This window comes from Natrix helvetica (genome assembly GCF_964273705.1).
Source record: "Natrix helvetica genome assembly, chromosome: 6".
Classification (NCBI taxonomy): domain Eukaryota; kingdom Metazoa; phylum Chordata; class Lepidosauria; order Squamata; family Natricidae; genus Natrix; species Natrix helvetica.
Genome location: NC_138553.1, coordinates 20,839,506 through 20,863,489, shown reverse-complemented (window position 1 = coordinate 20,863,489; position 23,984 = coordinate 20,839,506). Strand labels below are relative to the sequence as shown.

The window sequence follows — 23,984 nt, the reverse complement described above, 5'->3', positions numbered from 1 at the left end:
TGATGAATCTCAAATGGGTGCTAGTTCAATAAGCTAATTTTGTCCTTACCATTCTAGTTCGGTCTTCAGAAGATGACGAGGACTTCCTCTCTCTCTGAGGCCCTGGGGATTTCTGTAATGCTTTCACATTAGTGAGAGATCCAGGTAAAGACGCAGGTGGTGTGGCAGACAATCCTGTTGTTGAGCCTACATTTGTAATTAAAGGTCAAAAAACAGCTCCAGGTTTTTAAGGACTAAGATACATTGACTTAATTAGCAAACAGTAATCACAAAGGTTGTGTATAAGATGCAGTATTTCTAAACACAACAGACAATCAAGTGTAAGGATTAAGACTTGCAAACCAGGTGCATTTAATAAATTGTGCAATTCTAGCTCAATTTAATTATAAAACTTTTACCAACAGATGGAGTTAGAATGTGAAACTAATTCACAAAAGAGGAAAGGACAAATTTGCACCCTATAAAGTTTTCAGAAGTTACTAAATTATAGATATACTGGACTTAGTATCTTTTTATAATTTGGGCCCCTTCTGAAAACTGTATAGTTCTTGTCCCTGTTTTTAAAAGGTTTTTACTTCTTATATTACTTTGCTTTTTCCTGAGCCTTGTTTTTATTTATTTCCTTGTTTATTCCAAAGAGGAATATATAAGAAGCTAGGTGCCCTAAAAGAAAATAATGTAAATTTTAAGACAACAGTGAAGAGATATTTTTGGTGGCCTATACTGAAGGAGCCAAGCAGATATTTTTTTTAAAAAAATCAAAACCTCAGACCTCTCTTTTGCTTTTGACTGAATATTTGGAAAGCAATTTTTTCACTGGTTTCTTTCTCTTTTTTTGGCATCTTTTAGCTTATTTTCCCAATGTCCATGTAGCCAAAAGGGAGATCTCTTTCTCCCCAGATATTTTCAGATTTCAAGAATATTTCCTGCAATGCTGTACAGATGTTAAATTGTGTGTCTTTGTGCTTTTTAGAATTGTAAAACAGGATTTAGTGGAATTTAAAACTTTAAAGGCATGGTAGGGAAGAATATTTCTCTTTCCCCATTCCAAATCATTTAAGCTGGCAGTAGAAGACAAGTTTAGTTTCCTAAGCAGCCATATAGATATTTCATGGAGAAAAGAATATAAATGTTGGAATAAGATACAGTACAGGTTTATCTATGTCAGTTTTCCTCAAATGAGCATCTTCCAGATGTGCAGAGAGCATAACTACAAAAGCTTCTGGACAGCAATCTTGGACCACACTTTTTGGAATTTTTTGGATACAGCCCCAAGATATCTGAAAGATTCTGTGTTAATGAAAGGATATTCAAATGCTAAAACTATACCAGTAAATAAAGACTACAGTAGCTGAAATCCGTTTATATTAATTTAGCTGTATCTTTTCCAACAATATAAACACGAAACATTTTAATCTATGACAAAACAAGAAAGTATGCTTAAATAATGACTGTTCTTGGCTTAATTGTTTAAGCTGGTTTGTTCTAAAAGGTATTTATTTTTAATTATATAATAAGGTGAATAGACTTTCCTAGGAAATAAATTGTATAAATTGAAGAACTACATTTACAAGTCTTTCTTTGTACAAATTGTATTGCAGTAATATATTGCAATACATCATTATATCAATATTTTATGCTTCAGTTTATAATTTCTGGACTATAATTCAATCAAGGGGGGGGGGCTGTTTTTGTGTCTAATTCCAATCCTGAATTATAGTTCTGGTGTTTTGCTCAGAAGATTTTTTTTTGTATCAAGTCTAAGGTAAAGTAGAATATTACTATATTTTGGTTCTCAAAACTGATCTTTACTTTAGCTGAACCATCCTACACAATATAACATATCCTTTTAATTTACAGATTAGTCACAGCAGCAAGATATAATTGAAGTAAATCAAATTCCAGATAATTAACAAAATTGCTAGCAGAATCGTTAGCTCTGCAACAGATTTCTGAAAGACAGTGTTAAATAGGATTTTGCTCAAGCATTAAGTTAAAACTGACAGGCAAGAAAATCAGGAATGTCAATCTACTCCAAAATCCTGGAAAGCCTCAAGATCACGCACAACAGTATGGTCCTGCTGGAATCCAGGCAGAGTTGTCAACCTCTGTACTGAAGTTGACTTCAGCATCTATGAATTAATTGGCTGGAGGGCCAGCAAAATGGCATAAGTTTTTATCTTACAGAATATCTGCTTTTAAAAAAAGAAACCTGGCCAATTTGACACCCCCCCCTCTTTTTGTGTCAGTTGGCAACCAACCCTACTTCAGAAAAATCTGAATAAAATTTTGCACAAATGTTAATTATCTGCAGGACTTGTCCTGTCCTGGTTTTCATACTGTAACTCGAGACTTTGTAAAACAAGCAATACTTCGAAAGAAGATAGTCCAAAAAACCTTATCTCTATAACATAATGCTCCAGCAGCTTTATGACAGATGTCCAACACAGAATAATTTGTGAGTTTAATAAGAGTGAGTGACTATTAAGTGAAAAAAGCACATTCAAAGCATTCCAGCCAGGCTAAGCCAAAAAATAAAGAAATAAATAAAAATGATAATGTTTTGATAAACTCACACACTTACATACACACGCTGTGAGGGTGAGGCACAAACAGCATCTGTGGTTTTATTTAGTTTGATTTGGGTGAAAATGAGAAAGAAGAGCCCAACTACCTCTGAACACTGGGCCAGGCTCAAAATCAAACACTATCTCACTGGGGACAGAATGGAGGAGGGGACTGGGAGTCCGGGATTGGTATTTCCGAAGGCAGCGCATCAGCTGGTTCATAGGGGCTGTTAGAGAGAAAGAGACGGGCAGGCAGAGACAGGAAGACAGACACACAGAAGAAATGAAAGTCATGGGACATAACTGAGGTGCTTAAGACTCCTATGCACAGACTGCTTATGATTTTGCAGGGCAGAAACTTGTGATTCTATTTCAAAAACAAAATACAGCATATTATTCAAAAGGCTGGGAATTGGTAAGCCCCAAAGAGAGCCTACTGACCAGAATTTAAAATGACATACTAGTACACAACACTTAAATGTTGGACAGAATGGGCAAAACGATTCCAAAAGCCACAGCTCCCTAGACATATGCAATTGTCAAATGGGCAATGTAATGGGCAGCATTCATGGCTTGAAGTCATACCTGCAGTCTCAGATTTGCAAAGTAGTAGCCAGTTTGTTAGATGTAACTGGGAAAGCAGGGAGGGAGAAGAAACAAAATCCTGACTAAAAACTGAGTCTCTACTAACTGTTATAGTGAAGGCATAGGTTGCAAAATGTATTAAAAAGAAAGAAAACAAACAAACAAATGTCATGGAAAGCAAAAGGGCTAGCTGATTAAGGATACATGCTTTCCTGTACTGCATGGTACAGCCCGCACCATAGAGTCAAATGATAATAGCCAAGTCAAAGCATTAAACAAAGCTTATCCTGAACAGGATCTGTAGCTAATGCAGCAACGCCCACCAAAAGTGTGCATGTAACATGGTGGGGAAGAGACACTTTTCTGCAGTTATGACTTTTGCCAGTGACATTTCTCCTTACTAGACCTGCTGATAAAACTTGAAGCGACTTTTTCCAAATTGGCCAACTTCCAACGTTGCCTGACCATGGATCCTGGCCTTACAATCTGGAGATACCAAGCTTGAGAAGACTCTTGTACATTCTTACAGCATGGGAGCATCATACATGTCCACATTTTAAAAACATATCAAAGTCAGAGGTGCCAGCAAACGTGACGACTGGATTGAGGATCCCTGCATTAATTAACATTCATCGTTCATTCTACAAGATGAATGAATTCGTAATATCATTCATATCATTCATTCTGCAGATTATAAGAATAAAAAGTATAAGCGTATCTTTCTTTATCCTGCATGCTTATTATTTGGTAAGCTCCTGCAACTGATAAATGTTTGCTTAGGGAGTCACTTTGAAGAGTTGTTCAGAGTTGTTTTTAACTGGCCAGTTTAAGTAATGGAATTCATGTAAAAATGTGCAGTATACGCATGTGTATACATGAACACACACTCTAGTAGCCTGGCAATACCCAATTCTTTTTCAGCAAGAATGGACATATCTCCAGATATTATGTTTTTGAGAAATTTTCTAGGATGCTCTTATTGTATATTCTTAAGTTGTCAATTTAGAAATTGTGCTAGCTGACAGACATCTTAAAAAAGAATCTTTTTAACATAGCAAGATGGCAGGTTTGTGCTTTTTATGGCACGAGGAGGAAGAGGATCAGCTGAAGGCCTGTTGCCTTCTCTTATTTCTGATTATCTGTTGTTGTTTTTTTAAAAATACTGGCTACCACTTTGCATATTGTTCTCATCCTCCCTCCACCCACATTGAAATGCAAATTGGTGAATTTTTTTATAAGACAATGGACAAGCAAGTACAACTGAATTTCATTGCACTAGTTATATTTCTCTCCTGTGTCTGTATTTTGCAAAAAGGAGGTTGTATAAAGGGGAGGAGGCAAAGCAATGCATTGGGTATGCAAGAGAACAAAGTAACTTACCTCCCTCTCCTCGCAACCCTTGATCTCTAATCAAGTCCTACAAACCAAAAACAAAAACTATATGCACCTTATTCATGCATTATATATGTTGCTTGTCATTAGTAGGACTGGTGATATAGCACATTTTCCCCCATTTAACTAAGAAAAGCATACTGAAAGCAGCTGCAAAGATACAGCATACTTTACTATCAACCTCTAAAACACTCCCTTATCTGCCAATAGCTGAGGTTTCTAATAAAGACTACTTGAACTCTTTTGGATCTGGAAGTGGACTATCAAGCAGCAATTTGGAGGATGGCTAGGTCTATTAGATACTGATTGGAGATACAGGGAAACAGTAATAATCAATTAGCAGTGTTAAATAGCCAAGGTGTTAGCATATGGACCAACTTCCATTAATGGAAAAGTAGCAAGCTTTTAAATAAAATACTGAACTATCAGGCAAAATAAAATCAACAGTTAACTGGGGGAGAGATAGATGTAGTATTTAATGCCAATCCAAGGAAAGCCCTTTACTCTTACTTTTTCAAAGAAGTCCTGTATTCTCACTAGCTACATTGCATTAGAGAAACTACAATAATTGGTTGAAGTTATTTAAATCCAAAATCATTGTGATTCTTATAGTACGTGATGTATCAGAAGACATTCACCCATGTCAAGATATACTTGCAATCTTTCTGTAGAACTATATCCATACTATTTATATTTATTCAGCTTTGGGAGGGAAATGTTCTTTCCATATATTTTTTTCTGTCTGTGTTTTGAAGACTCTTGATAGTTTACATGCAAACACATTTGACCCATTTGCTTATTTATATCATCCTTCACAATTTATCAAAGAACTAGCTGTAATTTAAAAACAGGTCATGTGAGCTTACCCTTAGAATCAGTATCTGATTTTAAATTCAAGAAGTTCAAAACTATTAGTATCAATACAGTATAAGCAACACATAGTCCCTAAATAGTATTTGTTTAACAATTTAATATATGTAAAAAACTAAGAATTATTACATGAGTTCTAAAGTAGTCTTAAATTCTAGCCAAGTATGCGACTAAATTTTCTCAGGTTCAGAGGTTGGGTAAAAGTGTATGCCTTTGAGATCATTTCCTAGACTAGTAAGGCTTGTTTCCAGTTTTCACAGCCACTATGGAAAACAGTAAGTATATTTTATTTGTAAATTGGAAGAAAGTACTCAGTTGTCCGTAAAATTTTTCTTGCTACACCTGCCTCCAAGTGTTCAGAATAAAGGAATAAATACACTAATTATAAAGAAAACAGTTAGTTTGGAACTTACATCAATATTGACCGGCTCTATTGTATTGATGTGCACATTGGGGGCAGATGACGAACGATCACGTTGACCAAACTGATTTCGATGGTCTTCAACTGCAGGTCGGAATGGCTGAGGTATTGGAATGGATTTTGAAGGAGATGGACTGGGGAGAACTGGTGGCCTGAGAAAGTCAAGACATTAAAAAACAATACATAAGATCTGCAGGGCTTCATTTCACAGATGTGACAAAAACAATTCCCACTGATCCGTATCTCACAGCAACAGTAAGAACCTTCCATGCATTTTACAGGCTTCTGACACAGGACTATGACCAGTGTACAATTGTATATTCTGAGACAATTGGTGAACACCAAAAGTATGTTTTTGAATACTGTGTCCAGACTTAAATGTTGTAAGAACTGGATGAGAATCTTCTTTATGTTTATATATGTACCTCCCGGTGGTGTTTTCTCTCCTGCAGGAAAAACTTCTACCATATGTTGAATAGGATTCAGATTCAGAAATATTCTGGGACATGCTTTCAGTTTTTTTTTTTTCAAAGAAGCTCAAGGATAAATCACTTTGTTGGGACAAAAGAGTTCTCAGCCAATATCTGTGAAAGGGCAGGGATGATTAAAATGGATCATCTGATGGGTCCAGCTGGCTTCCTAATAGAGCTTGGGGGGGGGGGGGGTTTCCCAAATGATCTGAAAGGATATTTTGTTGAGCATATTGTTGACCTCTGGAATATGCAGGCAATGAAGGCAAAAGGCTGCTCAATAAGATTGTCTATAGTGTATCTCCTTGTTTGGGCCTCCAGGAAATAAAATGGGTGAAGAGACACCTAGAGTGATGCTGGTGGAAAACAAAACAAAAAACAAATGTGTGGCTGGACAGGAGGAAGAATTAAGATGAGAGCCTACTTTGTAACAATAAAAGCCACAAAGGGTAATTACTGCTCAACTCTTATTGTGCCTGCAGAATGTTAGGCAGCTGCACTTTTTCAAAGGGTACAAAAAATACTATGGGAGGAGGAGGATGGGGCATAAAACCCAGTCAATCTAAGTAGTGAATGCCTGGCTGAACATTTGGTGATTAAAACACTCACACTTTTGAGACTAACGATCCCGAGGAAATAGACAAAGACCTCTGTGATCTTAGCTCTGTTATTTGAGAATTTGAACCCTGCCCCACCTGGTTGCTAAAAGCAACAAGGTAAGAGTGTAGAAACTGGAACAAGGGGGTAGTCAACAACTCTTTGAGAAAAGGGGAAGTGGTAGAGTCAGGTCTGAATGCAACAAAACTGGAAAACTACTGCCCTATCTCTTAGGGAGATGTAAGTTATTGAGAAAGGAGTGGAGCTGCAGTTTCAGAGAGCTTAGCTGGAGATACCGTGACCACCCTTGTTCTCCTAGAACTCTCAGCAACCTTTGATATAATTGACTACAGTATTCTTCTGGACTACCTACAAGAGTTAGGCGTTGGCAGATAGTAGTTCTGCTTTTACCTGAGCAGGCAGATCAGCTTGATACTTGGAGTGGGCTGGAATAGGAAGAGGTCAGACACCCAGGAACTTTGATATGGAGTGCCTAAAAGTTCAGTCTTTTTCCCTATTCTACTCAATATCTGCATGAAACCCTGGGAGAGGTCATCTAGATGTTCAGGGTGAAGTAGTACAGTAATCCATTTTCTAGTGTAACCAGAGGTTTTATTTTCAAAAACAACCATCTTCTGTAAAGTCCTGATTTCAATCCAATTCTGCATCAGATGCTCAACTTTTAAGTACAAAGGGAGCAAACCACAATGTACCAAGTCAAGATGTAAAACAGGATTTTGAATCAGGCAACTTATAAATAAAATCTTAGTAGGATTAGGATAGCCAAAATTTAAGAATGTACCCGCAAGAATCTGAAAGGGCCACTGAAGGGTATAATCCAGATGCTGGTGTGGTGTCCCCTACAGAGGTCTCTTCTTGTGGTATTGGATGATGTTCAAAGAATTTGGAGACAAAAAGTAAACTGTGGAACAAGAATAATAATATAAGAGAAAGAAAATATTACAAATTCATTACCAAATCCCCCAAACAAAGCAATAGAAAATTATACCCAATTAGGAACCTTAAATTTAAATAGTTTGGAATTCTCATTCATATACATTCCTTTTGCTAGGCAGAATAGTAGAGATCTGGTTTTTGCTTGATCAAGCAACTTTCTGCTGTTCTGTGTGATAGAAGTAAGGCTAAAATGTTACATCTGTAATGGAGATAAATTACCCCATACACATTTTAAAGCTCTCTTTTGCCACATGAGCAAGTCTTTAGAATAATTTTATTGGTCTCAGCTTGATGGAGAACAAGATGTATAAGATAAAAGAATCCCCTTTGCCCAAGAATAAGCTGGCAGCTGAATGGATATATGAGTTCATTACAGTATCATTTTATTGTATACCTGTGATTATTAAATCATAGAAATACCGTCAATAAAGATATTGTTTTTAAGCACTGCTTCTGATTTTTAAAGACTATTCCTCAGATTAATCTGAACAAAAGGCATTATTCTTTTCATTAATTAACCTTTGTGCTCTAAGAATTAAAGTTAAGTTTTCAGTATTTATATTAAGCCCTGTATTAAGACTCAGCATTTTCTGCCACAACAGTTAAATCCTTTTATTTTACGATGTGGTGAATAAAGGCAGGGTAGGAATTTTATAAATAAATAATTATATAAATAAATTTTGCCTATTTTATACAAAGTGTTCCAAATGACAATTCTATTGGTCCAACAAGTCACACATTATTGAATGCAAAATTTTATGGGCTTGTCAGTCTGCCTTGGATTTTGGGAGCACTGCATATGAAATATAGCTCGAGCAGAATGGGTCCAATGTAAATCTTTTTATGATACAAAAATATGTATACATTTGATCACTTCCTTTTAAATTAAGATTTGTACTACTCTGCACCAGTGCTGGGATACGACCGGTACGCCCTGGTATAGGCATACCAGTGCCTGCTGGGTTTGTTTGTTTGTTTGGTAGGACTAGAACTTACAGTTCTTGGCTACTAGTCTGATGCCTTAACACTAAACCAAACTGGCTCTCAGTTACATTGCAAGCACCTTTCCTTATGGAAAGGACATCATCGCGAGACATAGTTTCTTTTTGTACCGGAAAGGATGCCACTATATCTCATTAATTTTTCCCAGACTTCTGCACTGCAAACATCTATTTACAGCCAGAGCATTTAAATACAAAGGGGTTCCAGTTACTTACTCAAGCTGATCATAATTCACACACATTAGTGGCACTTCAGTACTGCAACGCTGATGAAATTTGTAACCACAGGTCTGGCAACGGAATCCCTGGAAAAGCAACTTTCTACAGAAGTCGCAAAACGCTAAAGTGAAGAATGTCTTCCGTACCTGTGCCATCAAGAAAATCAGAAGAGATAAAGTCCTATTTTGTTCAACATGATCTTACCAAAGAAATACTGTTTGTATTTTATTTTGATTATAGTTCATTTCAATATTACTCTCTAAGTAGTACACTTATGAAGATCATAGTTCGTTGCTGGAACACTGAAAGCAACAATTCAAAACCTAGAACATATCAGGTGTATTAGTCTACAACTCCAAAAATCCCATGGTCTTTCATCTTGTTGATTAGGGGATTCTAGCAACTACAATTAACTCTTTTAGAGGACATAAGCATCTATCTGTAAGTATTATGACACCAAAGTTATGAAAAGTGCATTATGATGGCACAGTGCAAAGTTGATTCTTTTGTATTGCAACATCACACAGAAGCATTTAAAGGAAAGAATTTGCACCATGCCCTCTCTTCCTTCTTGCCAACAGATACCCATTGGCATCAGGTTAGGAAAGCTGCTTTAGAAACATAGAAGAATATATGACTAAATAAAGCACACTGTTATCGTTAACCAAATTTAGAGCATATTTGCTTAAAGGAATGCTGTATCATTAAATATTTATTTGCACTAAGGCAAAATACAATTTTCATTTATACAAGATAATTAGGTATTCTCTTGCCATTAGTTGGTTATTTGCCTTCAGGCCTAAACTAGCAAGTTCATGTTTTGATTTTTTACTGTATTTTATTATAATGTATTTTATGAAAGAAAATGGCTTCAGGATTTGAAGATAATCACCCATATATAATTCAGTTAAAATAGTTCAACTGCTGAAGAAGTCATACACTGGTGGAAAAACAGGTATTCTTGCTCCTCCTTTCCGTTCTAATTTAAACACTTTAGCTAGCCCTATTTTCTTTTACTTCTCTATACAGAGGTGGACATCACTATTAAGAAATATGGGTTCTAAATGCTTAGGACTTAAATGTATACATATTAAATCATATTAAAGCCTACACACCCACTTACACACACACACACAAACTTTTATGACAGCAAAATGAGATCGATTCCATATGCAATTCTAAATATATCTGTTTGAACTGCAATTATCTCTTAAATCAATGCAACCTACCAGAGTACCTGGTAAGGATTAGGGATGTCAATTTTTTTGTAGATCATCAAGAATTGACCATGAATATCATGCAGAGGCGGAATTACATTCTACTAAATTTAAACACTATAAATTATAATATCTCTACATTACGTTAGCCAGATTGCAAGCAAATTGGTACATATTTCCACCAACTGTGTCAATCTCTAATTAGGGAGACCGTCTGGTTGCAGAGTTTAAAAGAAATTGATAAAAAATAATCCAATATTTTTTCACAATTAATTCTGCTCTCAGCTTTCTGACTGTGCTTCCTAAGGCATACAAATAAGGAGACATAAGAAACCAACGCAATTTTGATCAAGAGTGTGTGTGCTATTACTGTAGTTTGGAAAAGTTATCAGTGAGAATATAAATACTTTGTTTGGAAGGTTTAAGACCAATGTGGTTTTTAAATGTTGCAAGACTTACAAAATTATGTGTCGTAAGAGGCACATTCTCCAAGACTTCCACATGTAGTTCTTCTCCCGTCAACCAGGAAATGTCTGTGTCCCAACCAATGGGCTTCTTTTCCCTACAGGGTAAATAAGTTCTTTGAGGTTAAACACAATTTCTAAACTCTGATCTTAATGATGAAGATGTGCTTGTCAGAAGACGGTGATACCAAATATTTAGTGTTTGTTTCCCAGCCTTTTCCTCATAGAAACTTAATATAACTTTTTTAAAAGGAGTATTCATTCTGATCAAATGACAATTTCCTCCAGAACTAAAAATGTACCAGTTTAGTGCCAGAGTACTCTCCACAGAAAACCAGAGACAGAAACAATTTGGAAGCTGCTACACTATAGTGTAAAGGAGAGATCACACTGAACCAACCTCCAGTAAATCAACTAATGAATTCTTCTCTTCTTACCATCTGCCCTCCCACAGTCTCACCAGTTTTTACTGGGAGGTTCTCATATTTGTGAAGGCACCTGCTTTGAAATATTGAAAGCTAATATTCTCAGACACCTGGAAACAACCCCTGGACCAATTTTTCTTTCAAGTGATCACAGCCCACAAAGTCATATTGCAATCAAACCATACCCATCCTGTATACGGTAAACAGCACAGCACTCTGGGATAAGACCTCGCATCATCAAAGCTTTCTTTAGACTCTCCCGGACTGTTACTCCACATCGTGCTGGAACCTACAAAGTTGTTTTTAAGAAAAACCACTGCTTTACATTTCAGTGTAGTATCATGCAAGATATTTCGAAATGCTAAAAAAATGTACTCTCTTTAATATTTACAAGCTTAAGAATTCTGCTAAAACAAACCAAGCAATGTTTAGGAATCTACTGGTTCTGAATATAAAGAATCAAAATCATTCTTTCATGGATAACATATATTGAAAAACCTCTCTGAGAATATGCCAGATCTTAGAGGAGAGTTTTGTGACCTCCTTGGAATGCTTCCTGAAGATGGTTTACAAAAAATCCATTACTGTCAATCAGTATCATTACTATTACATATACATTTACCAAAGTTCTTAAATATTCCTGTAGTACACATCAAATCATATGGCTGACATTTAATACAAACATCCTTTTAAGAGACTTGTATCCATTTCTTTCCTTCTTACTTATAACATTAAAATATATTAATAATCCTTACAATACTTTTTTCTGCAATTCTGCTGGAACACAAAATAACCATCATCCTGTCAATCAATTTGCAAACAAAACAAAACAAACCCACTGTCATTATTATCACTTCCTATTTACATATTTTGCTCTCAAGCTATTTTATTTATTCAGGAAAAAAAAACAGCTGAATGGAAATTAAGAACTAAACAAGAGTCTTATACTTGAGGAAAACGGAACATACTTGTATTCAGATGTCAAGTCCTACATACATTCATGGTTTTTAACTGGAATCATGAGACAAAATAAATGAAGGAGAAGATTGGTAATCTGAAAACTCTGCAAAGCTTTGTTGTGAACAGGTACCGTATTTGCCAGTTGATATTAAAAATTGTGTAGTTACTGTTAACTGGAAATTGCTGAGAATGTGGGGAAAGAAATAATTCTACATAACTGTAGCAATAATCTTTTTATTCTTCTATACCTGTTCAAAAAGTTATTTTTCTTTAGTTTCCTTTTAAAATTCAAACACTTTTGCTCAATTTTTAAACTACTGGCTATAGGAAATAATACAATAACAACATATATGCACATGCATATACAAATAGCATGAATAAAATACCTAAATGGCCACATTGATGTAGAACATATGTTATAAAGGATATAAAATACAGAACATAATATGAAAGCAAGATGGCTTCTGACATCTGAGAAAGGATATTTCCCTATCCATCTGGATTTTTCTTAATATTCTGGATCTAGACCTTGGTTCAGTCATTAATTGGATTAATTGTAAACTTTTTATCTATAATGCTTAATTTAATTAAATTAAAACTTAATTTAAGTTTTATTGTTATCTCTAAAGGCCCAGTTGCAGCATTGCAAACTTTTAACACAGTCAAGAGATATTTATAAATCAGAGTAGATTGCATGTTACGACTTAAATTTTGTGTACTGTATACTTATTTACATAATTATGAAGACTGAAATTTAGAGAAATCATGTCATCTTCTATCCTTTCTTTGAACAGTGCCAAACAGATGGATAGAATATTCAGAAGATAAAAGGAGAAGAAAAGCTAACCATACTGTCCTGCTAGTGAAGTTCCAGTCACTTGTTCCAGACAAGAATTCCTCTGAGATAATTGGCTATCTCACACTCGTCTACATGCAAAGCATAATTTAAGAGTACTAAAATCTGAGATTCCAATACAATAATCTTGCTACACAGAGCATACTACTATCAGCATCTATAGTAAACTCTTTGATCTATTAGGGATGAGTTATCTTTACATTCTTTCTCTCTACTCCTCTGGAGGGCATCTCCTCCCCCACCTGGGAATCCGCCTCCTTACTATATGCTATCATTGCTGCTACTATGTATTGCCTCCATTTAGAGGACAAGAGAAGGCTTCTTTGCTGGGAATAGCAATGGTATATGCAGAATATTGCAGAAGACAGTACTAATAGTGTGCTGAATAGACAATTTTCTAATGTTCAGAGAATTGTTTGTACACTGCAATTGCAAAATACTCTTCTTAGTCATTTCTTTTGGCACATCTTCCCTTCGTAGCTTTTATTTTAGAAGCTAGTAATGGGAAGAAACAAATTTTAACCTGGAAAAATGTTTGCATCACAAAGTATAAACATCGTATACCTGAAAATATATCAGATTTTGGAGAACCGTTCTGTCATTTTCAGAATCTAAGTCCTAAATAGAGAACCTCAGCTTTGGTTTTCAAGTAGTAAAATTAGAACTTGAAAGCATATTAGAAATGTATGGGATCAATTCTCATACTAATGAATATTGGAGCATAATTCCCAAAGACTGGATAAAAGTTTTAGTTCACTTGATTGCTTATCTAGATACTTAGCTAGTTAGATGTTTGATGTTAAAAACATTAAGTTAGACAGTAAAATTAATCTGTAACTTTATTACTTTCCCATCTAATATAATGTTTTATATATTTTAAACAGATATTTTAAAACCATTTTAAAATCCAGATTGTTATAAACCGCCCTGCCCCCTCATTTTATCGTAAAATATAGCATTATATCTACCCCTCCAAAAAGAGATCAAAATTTAACATGCACATGATGTAAAATGAGACACATTGAAACTATAATAGAAGACTAAAACAATTGAGAATTAAATACAACAAATACAAATCCAATTAAAATTATATTGCATACCAGAAATGCAATCACACTAAATTTGGTGGATGATATATTTGAATAGACATCTATAGGACTGTAGTATTGCTTTCAGTGAAAGAGTTAAACGTGCTCAATTCTCCCACTGAAATGAATTAGAGGTAAAAGGCGCTTCTGCTAGACTGTGATAAATTGAAATTTGAGTTTTGAATTGCCGTTGCATTTAATATTCCTTTTGCAGTCCCCTTCTATTTTGTGCTGCTATGCTTAATTTTCTCATTCCTAAAATGACACTGTTGCTATACCACCCCCTTTAATTATGTGTTCTCCTGGTAATTATGTGCACTCCTGGTAATTCCTGTTTCAAATCTTATCATCTTATATTTTTAGTGTATATAGCCTGTCCTTCCTTCTTTTCCTACTGAGGAAAGAAACTACAATCTCTCTTTAACTCCTCTCCCTTGTTCCTAGCCTCTATGGTCACCTTGGTAACAAGCCTAAATATGTGCAAGAAATTATGAGAAAGGGGGGCAAGATTATCACTGGGCATGATGTCATTGCTGTGTATTAAAAACATTTCCCATTTAATACTTAAAGTCCAAAACAGATATCCCTAGCGTGGCACTTCAGCATACATTATATGACAACCCCTTTTTCCCACAAGCTGGCTTTCTGTTGTTTTGTTCAAGGTTATTCATGGTTAGGGTCTATTATCTAAAAAAATACTGTTATCCCATATGTTGGAGTTTGGGGTTAGTGAGCTATATTGGATTGCAGAACTCTTCAAATATTCATAAATGCAGCAGTAACATACACATTTATTATAATATATCACAGTCCCAGGAAAGGAATACATTTAATTTTTAATTGCTGGGCAGAGAGGTTTTTGTCTCATCATCATCCAGCTGGATGATGGAAAACTATTGGAAGTACGATGATGTCAAAGAAGACAGCATGCAAACTTTCTCAACATCTTTTTTCCCAGCATAACTGGAGCAGAAAGTGACAAGAACATTATAGTTTGGCCCTTTGAGCATGAAGAGTAGGGTCACATACATTCATTCTACATGCTGCACAACACCATTGTTGATAAGTAAACGAATAAATAAAAAAAAGAAAAAACCCTACATATACTGTAGAAAAGAGAAGTTGTTAATGTTACCACATTTTCACACATTTTTGCCAAGTTATCACCAATAATGTATTCCAGCCCTTTATTTGCAGTTCTAAACCAGTACAATATTTGGGATTTTTTGTGGACAATACTTTGCTTATTTGACATAATGGTAGTAAAAGTACACGAATGACACATCACCAATCCTGTGACTCACTGTTTTAGCCATAGACATGCATCTTTGGCAATATTAGAAAGATAAATATTGACAGCTGTTCAGGCCTTACCACAGTCCTCTGTTTGTTGGGTAGGAAAACTCTAACAGTAGGCTTCTGAGGAGATTTAGGGTTACTCCGTGATAAATCTATAGGATTCTGATACACAGAGAGAGATGAAGGTGCTACAGAAAGACTAGAAGAAGAAGATGAAGTAACTGTTTCTGTTGAGGCAGAACTGGAGACAGAGAAATCAGTTCCATTTCCCATTGATTCCAACAACTGTTGCTCTCTCTGTTGTAATGCATCTAACTTGCTGGTGTATTCCTCGTATGCCTATAAGAAAAAAAGTTGAATTATTAAATAATTCTCTAACCTAATTTGCAAATCTACTCCCAAACCTAGTGCTAACCCTTCCCAATTTGGCATCTCCATATGTGCTAGAACACAATTCTCATTATCTCCTGAGACCTGTTGACCACTTCTGTTGAAATGTTGACAGCAACGTTGCCTTGGCATCTTGCACATCAGTCTAAGGAAGATAGTACTACGCAATCCACATATGTAGCACAAAGCTTAATGGGAAATTCAGCCAATATAGATTGAAGAAAAGGAATTCTATAATTACATTTACTTTATACTAGCACCGGTTACTATACTTCTTTATATTTTTACAACTTTGTAAAATAGCCAAAGTATATATTTGCCGATTTATACACTTTTCTTTTCTTTAAAAGTTTCATTTCTCACTTTTTGAAGATCTTGACCATTGGCTTACCTGAAGGGTCGTTTTCAGGGCGCTGCGAAGGAGAGTCCAAGCAAGGGTTAAATACAGCCAATCTGCCCAGGACTGAATTGAAACTTTAAGCCATGCCTCTGGTGCTGATTATTCTTCAGATTTTTCTCAATGAAGGCGTGGACGTTGCGTGCTGAGAAGTTCAGGAACAAAGTCATATAAAGTCTGCATAAGAGTCACATGTCCAGTTCAAAAGTCTGCAACAAAAGGCGGAGACAGACCCCAGGGTGGGGTTGGACTCTCCTTCGCAGCACCCAGAAAATGACCCTTCAGGTAAGCCAATGGTCATTTTCCTGGGTGCTGCTTGGAGAGTCCAAGCATGGGACATACCCAAGCTAAATGTCACTAGGATGGGAAGAAGAAGCCTCCAGGGTCTCTCCGCTTGCATGGATGCCCTGAAGAACTCGCCTCCCAAATGCCCCCTCCGCAGAAGCAAATTTATCCAATTTGTAGTTCCAAACAAAAGGAAATAAGGAAGTCCAGGTCGCTGCCCTGCAAATCTCAAATGGTGCCTGGTGGCCCAGGCCGCCATGATGGCAGCGCTTCTGGTGGAATGTGCGGTGATATGGCATGACACCGGTGTGGATTGTAGAACATGGGCCAAGGTAATACAGGCCCACAACCAATGTCCGATGGTAGGAGAAGAGACTTTGTGACCCTGGGAAGCAGGTTGAAAGGATACAAAAAGCAACTCGGAACGTCGGAAGGCAGCTGTGCATTTAATGTATTTGCGTAATGTTCTGCGAACATCTAGCTTGTGCCATTTGTTTTCTTTAGGATGTTTGGGATGCGGACAAAAATCCGGGAGGATGACTTCCTGGGCCCGGTGAAACCAGGAGTTGATCTTGGGGATAAATGCTGGGTCCAAACGGAGAATCACCCTGTCAGGTTGAATTAGGTATAAGTCCTCTTGAATTGACAGGGCTGCCAATTCAGAAATTCGCCGAGCAGATGTGATGGCGATCAAGAAGGCAGTTTTGAATGTCAGATGTCTAAGACTGGCGGACTGCAATGGTTCAAAAGGCGGGCCAATGAGGGCCCGTAACACTATGTTGAGATCCCAGGACGGGTACCTGTGGACGACTGGGGGCCTCAAGTTGGCCGCGCCCCACAGGAAACTATGGATGATGGGGTGACGGCCGAGGGACGAGTCTTCGTCCACTGTCAGAATTGTGGACAAGGCAGCTACCTGTCGTCTGAGAGTATTAGGAGCCAGGCCTTGGTCAAGTCCATCCTGTAAACAGTCCAAAATTTGTGGAACCATGGCCGCAGTCGCTTCAACACCAAGTGTTCTGCACCAGGTGTCGAAGGATTTCCAAGTGGCGTCATATATTCTGGTCGCAGAAGGCCGCCTGGATGGTATGAATGACCTCGGTGGAAAGACTACCCCGACTGAGGTGATCCCTCCCAAGTGCCACATGGCTAGTTGTAACCACTGGGGTTCTGGATGTTGAAGCGCCCCCTGGCTGAGAGAGACCTCGTGTTGGGGAATCCGCCACCATGGGTTGACGGAGAGACTCACCAGGTCAGCGAACCAGATTCTTCTGGGCCAGTAGGGAGCCAGAATCAGGACCTCCGCTTCCTCTGACAGGATCTTCCGAATCACCCTGGGAAGGAGAGGCGATTGGGGGAATGCGTACAGCAATCCCGATGGCCATAGACAGTGAAGAGTGTTGACCCCCTCGATAGCGGGGTGGGAAACCTGGCGAAGAATCTGGGAAGGTGTGTTCTCCGGGATAGCGAACAGGTCGACTAGAGGATGACCAAACCTCAGAGACAATTGGTGAAACAGGTCCGGATGCAGGCGCCACTCCGAGTGATCGACCATGGCCCTGCTCAGACAGTCCACTTGGATGTTGTTTATCCCAGAGATGTGCTCTGCTTGTATTGAGCACAGGTGTTTTTCCATCCGCCTTCCCAGGCACTCGGTCTCCGCCATCAGGGATCTGGAACGAGTGCCTCCCTGGTGGTTTATGTGTGCCTTTGTGGTCACACTGTCCATTAGGATTCTCACGTGGAGCCTCTTGATGCCGTCTTGGAAGTGAAGGAGGGCGAGTCACACCGCTCTCAACTCCAACCAGTTGATGCTGTATGACCCTTCGGACTTTGACCCTCCGATTTGCACAATCTGGTTGTGGAAGTGAGCGCCCCAGCCGAATAGGCTGGTGTCCGTTGTGATGGTAAGACGGTCCGGTTCCTTGAAGAGGGTGCCCTTCGCCAGAACGAGGGACAGCCACCACTGGAAGGCTGGCATACCTTCAGTGAGACCGGAATCAGCTGTTGAGAGTTGCTCTGGTTGGCCCTCTGGTAGGGCAGGAGCCATTCCCTCGCTGAGGTCCTCCGGAGCGGGAGCAACGGGGACAGGGGTGCTGGTACCCAAATGGGTCGAGGCTTCAGCCTTGTTCAAAATAGTCTTGAAATGAGCATGCTTGAACAAGCCAGAAAAGGCAGGTTTGTCTGAAACAGCAGCCTCATCCCCGGAGAATTCGGGCTCAGGGCCTGGACTAATGTCCTCCTCCCAGTCCAAATCCTCACTAGCCAGAGAGGAGTGTGGAGACTGAGGTCACTGAGCCTGAGAAACCTCCTGAGCAGGCTCTGAGGCTGGGGGCAGCCAGGTTTTGCATGGGCGTTTGGCTCGCTGCAGCATGCCGGCCTCTATCTTCTGAGAGATGCCCTGGCAATGACATCTAGCATCTCTATGGATAGGTCTGGTCCCTGATCCTCCAAAGGGCGTCCCCTAGATGGGGGCTGAATAGCCGGTCGTTGGGGTGCAAAGGGACCCACTGGGACCGACTCTTCCTCAGGGTCGGAGGGGCATGCAAATAGATCGGCCCGGTTGGCCATTGAGGGCCCTGGAGAGCACGCCAGGGCCATGGAAGCCACAGAAGAAAATTCCTGGCTATCATCCTCACTTTCTGACACCACATTCCCTTGTCTAGGTTGGACCTCTGGTGGATGAACCCCAGGGGAAACCGGCCTGGAAGACTGGGCCTGTTGTTGTTGGGCCTTGGAGAATTGTTTTTCCAAGGCCTTCTGGCCTCAGCAGTCCTTGATGGCAATGAGCAGATCAGTGCGAGCTCTGAAGCTCCCAGCACCCACGCAGGTCAGATGCTGTGGAGTGTGACCTCGTAGGGCCACAAGCCTCCTCTGCTGCCCACTGCAGTGTTGCGTTGGTTAATGAAGACAAAACCTGCTGGAATGACCAGTCAGGAAGGCTCCTGGCAGTGACCTGCAAGATCGGGCAGCTGCGGCTATTTTTGCGGCAAAAACTAGGTCAAACAAAATGGCGGCCGTCACTTTTGTCTTTCTCAAAATGGCCACCGCAACGTACGACCTCCTTAAAATGGCTGCCTGCACTCACTGGAGAGTCCTGAGGCTCCGTGCAAACCGTCGGCTCCCTTAGAAACGCGGTTGGAAGCAGCGAAGGTCTCACTGGGGAGAAAGATCGTAGCGAGATTGCGGCAATCGTGTTGGCATCGCCACTCCGACCCACGCACCTCCACCAAGAGCTGCCTGCAGCCTCACAGCGCTCGAGCGAGCCCAGGACACCAGAGAGGCTGAAAGTGGTGAGTTCAGGGATTTAAGGGGGAAACAACTCACGAAATCTGCTCACAACGATCCAAGTAAAAGGAAAGGAAAAAAAGGGGGAAAATTTTTTAAAAGGTGAAAGGAACAGAGAGTCCAAGCAATTTATAGGAATGAAGAGAAACTCAAAGCGTGTCCACTAGGCTGACTGAATTGAAAAAATCTGAAGAATAGTCAGCACCAGAGGTGTGGTTTAAAGTTTCAACTTAGTCCTGGGCAGATTGGCTGTAATTAACCCATACTTGGATTCTCCAAGCAGCACCTAGGAAAACATTAAATTCATCCAACCTCAAGCTTTTTGAACTGCTATTCTTCCCAACTCATTCATCCCTCCATTTATTTAGCAATTCAGCCGTAAGTCATTATTTCTGTATGTAGGTTTACCTCAATACACTTATTTTATATTGGTAACTTATATTTAATATAAGTTTATTGAACACCCATTCCTTTTTGGTTTTATCTTTTTGTTCAATTTATTAAATAATTCCCCCTTATATTCAACTTAATTTTATATTCTTCTTATTATACTACTTCTATATTATAAAATGGGCAGAAATCTATTCTTACATACAACTATTTTCACTTCTTCAGTAAAATTCTTTTTAACTATAGACTATATATAACCCACTACTACTCTGAAAGTATTTGCATATCAGAATTAATTCATGAATGTACTTATCTGCATTAAAAATTATCTGTTCTAGTTTTTCACCATTTATGTATAACTCAATTTTCTCTTCCAATCACGATTACCTTGTTTTAGGATATCATATTGGTTCATATTCTTTGCCACATTATACAACACTCATGATAAATCATTTGGGCTTACAACCTACACCTCAGCATTATTTGCATGCAAAGTATATACACAACCAACAACTTATAAGGTCACTAACAGTTTTATAAATCTTTGTCTTACTCTCTGCTCAGTGCTGATGCATTCAATCAAACATTATTAAGCATCCATTTACATTCCTTACTTGCTCCTAACATAATTATTCAAAATCAACTATTTATTCCAAATTTTATACAGAAAGGTCCATAATCCAACCTATTCATTTTATCGCATGCTTTGTCTTACTTGTCTTTTTACTTGCATGCATTTCTTAATAACCTATGCAGGCCAAACACCTAATTTGTTTATTTTCTGCCTAACATAAATCTATACCAAACAGAGTTTATTGTCCCCTTTTTATACACGTTCAATGAGGTGCTAGCAAACATCCTGCTCAAGCAAGCTTAACAAATTATCTCTGTACTTTTGCCTTTACTCCCTTTTTGTACAGGAAAAGAATAACAGTATTCTTTCAATTGTCTGGCAAAGAAATGGTTTTAATACAAACATTAAACAAATAATTCACTCATTTTCTAGATAAACACATCTAGTTTGATATTTTTCTATGTAATCTATAGTGGGTTTTTTCAACATTTTCCAACATACAACATCTGCATCAATATTTTTCTTGAGCACTAATACTTGCACCATTCCAGTCTTCAATGTATCACTATTAGTTCCTCAAATCCAGAGACTACCAAAAGCTTTTTCTAAGCCCTTCCTGCTAGAATGAAGAGACTCATGTGTGAGCTATGTCACCAACTGTCAGATACCACTAGGGACATTAAGAGATGTGTAGTGATCTTACAGCAGTCTTTCCTGGGCACTGAAAGTTGATCCCTGCTGCAAAGTCCCTTATTTATATTAACAAATATTTGGGGATATATACAGAATGCATTTTTTAAAAAATTGGGGGATTTAAGTCAAACACATACAGCTAAACAAATAACTGATGATTTTCATTCTGTACTGCCTACTAAAACATTGTGAATAAGCTACCAACTCATATGCTGTTTTCTCAATAAACATTCTTTTCCCACCCAATTCCTAAATGTTTGTAACAACAACCAACTTGCAAGCAAATCAGAAGAGTGAAATACCCAAACCAATCTAAACCAGGCTCTACATTCACCCTATTCCCAAGGCCTGGGGAGAATATTTCCTTCCCCTGTCCCCTTTATAGCCCCAAATAGCTGTCACACTTAGATTTATATACTGCTTCATAGTGTTTTACAGCCATCTCTAAGCAGTTTACAGAGGCAGCATATTTCTCCCAACAATCTGTGTACTCATGTTACTGACCTTGGTAGGATGGAAGGCTGAGTCAATCTTGAGCTGGTCAGGATCAAAATGTTGAACTGCTGGCAATTGGCCAAATTAGTCTGCAATACCTCATTCTAACCACTGCACCATCACTAGGGAAGGTCCCGTTTGAGCCTCTTGCCCCATCCACATTCCTGATGTAGGCTAAGATGCCTTTTATCTGAATTGTTGCCTTGTCTTCCAAAGTCATTCCAACATACCATTATGGGGCATACTTCTACATTTGAAACATGTGCAATCTGGGGTTCCTCTTGGATCCTCAGTTCCTACTTATAGAGCAGGTAGCAACTCTGGCCAAGAGATTCTTTGCAGACACAGCTAGTATATATGTTGCCCTAGTCACCACACAATTGGATTACTGCCATGCACTCTACTTGGGGCTGCCTTTGAAGATCATTTGGATGCTACAGCTGGACCAAAATGTGACAATGTGGGAAATGTTGGAGACACCCTACTGTTTCATGAGCTACAGTGGTTAGCAGTTTGCTTCGTGGATGTAATTCAGATTTATCACCTTTAATATGCTTTGTGGCATAGAATCTTGCTACCTGAGGGATGTCTATCTGCAGTTTTCTCTGCCTGTCAGGTAAAGTCAAACAGGGTGGATAATTAGTCCCATCAATTAAAGAATGTCATTTTGCAGGACCCAGAAAGTAAGCATGCTACCTTGCAATCCCTGCTCTCTAGAATGATCTTACCCCAGAAATTAATATGATTCCCCCTCCAGCATTGTTGAAGAAATTATTGAAAACCTCGTTATTGCAAGACTTGCAAGTTTCTATTAATATAATCTTACAATAAAGTAGAATTAGCTCATTTGGTAATGTTTCCGTCTGGTCTATCTCATAACGTTGATACCCCATTGAGAGTCAACAATGGAGTGCCTCTAGTTTTAAGGGCTCAGACAGACATAGCCTCTTAGTCTGATTGTGCTTTAACTCCTTTCCTACTTATACGCAAGTGCAGTGTTTCTGAAAGTCTTTCTGCTCAAGATTCTAATTCACTTTTAAAAATTAAGGAGGACCCTTCAGAGCTCTTGTTTGCATGGGCTACATTTATCAATATTCACAGTACCATATTAAAAATCCAAACTGTTATTTGTAGAATAATTATTGAATCATGTAAAAATAACAATATTAAATCTAAGTATTTTTATGACAAACTCTTAATACTTCTTTAACAAGTAAAAATAATGAAGAGTGAGATTTTTTTTAAAAATGCAAATATTTTCAATATTTGGAAAATAATTTTAATTTTTTGTGCTCCCTTGATAGGTCTGGGAGATCCCAAGGGGTCTTCGTCCCATACTTCAAGAATTGGTGCCCTAGTGAATCAGGGAGGCATTTGTTAGACAAATATCTTGCCCCGCCCCCAGGACTTAAAGAATGTTTCCTTCTTCACTTAGATAACAGTTGTTGTATATTTCTGTCAAGGTCATCTCTCTTACTTTCTACCAAAATGCACCACCGCTTCCTTCAAGGTTGAAGAGATCACCATCTGCCTCGAAGAAGCTGATGTCACCACACGGACCAGACTACAATAATGAAATGAAATGTGTGGATACCTTGAGGGACAAGGGGAAGAGATGTTGCCTAGGAAACAACCAGACAAGGGAGCCAGGAACCCTAGTGACTTAAGGGTCAGAGGAAGAAACTTCTGCCCTAATTAAACAGGAGGTTCAAAATGGTAGTTTGTATCTTTAGACTTGCAGGATTCTGTTACGTAGCCTATAATAAAGTAGAATTAACTCACCTAGTCATGGTTCCTGCCTAGTTTATCTAGGAGGGACCTGGATCTATCAAGCAGTTGGCTTAGATGACAGATTGAAAACTCCTGTCTATTTCCTTGAGAGTCACAGAATAAAACTTGCTCTAGATAACTACAAAAGACCTTGTTTTGGGCACTGTATTTATTTATTTTATTTATTTCTTAGATTTTTAGACCGCCCCCTCTCCCAACAAGGGACTCGGGGAGGTGTACAGTCAACACAAATAAAATCGGTCATAATAATAAAATACATTTAAGATACATTTGGAGGGGGAGATAGGCTGTAC

The 23,984-nt window shown here is 38.4% G+C and overlaps 1 protein-coding gene across 2 annotated transcripts in view; it reads right to left on the bottom strand.

Moving 5' to 3' along the window:
• BRAF (B-Raf proto-oncogene, serine/threonine kinase) overlaps positions 1–23,984 on the bottom strand; it is a 60,216-nt gene that overhangs the window by 23,061 nt on the left and 13,171 nt on the right. The window contains exons 3-11 of one of the 2 annotated variants that reach the window (XM_081957047.1): positions 15,464–15,727; positions 11,371–11,474; positions 10,756–10,858; positions 9,077–9,225; positions 7,705–7,824; positions 5,828–5,987; positions 4,533–4,569; positions 2,675–2,794; positions 50–186 (exon numbers count right to left, since the gene is read on the bottom strand). In XM_081957047.1, the coding sequence (XP_081813173.1) occupies positions 50–186; positions 2,675–2,794; positions 4,533–4,569; positions 5,828–5,987; positions 7,705–7,824; positions 9,077–9,225; positions 10,756–10,858; positions 11,371–11,474; positions 15,464–15,727 (1,194 nt within the window). The remainder of the gene's footprint in view (positions 1–49; positions 187–2,674; positions 2,795–4,532; positions 4,570–5,827; positions 5,988–7,704; positions 7,825–9,076; positions 9,226–10,755; positions 10,859–11,370; positions 11,475–15,463; positions 15,728–23,984) is intronic. The other variant, XM_081957048.1, reaches the window with a different exon arrangement.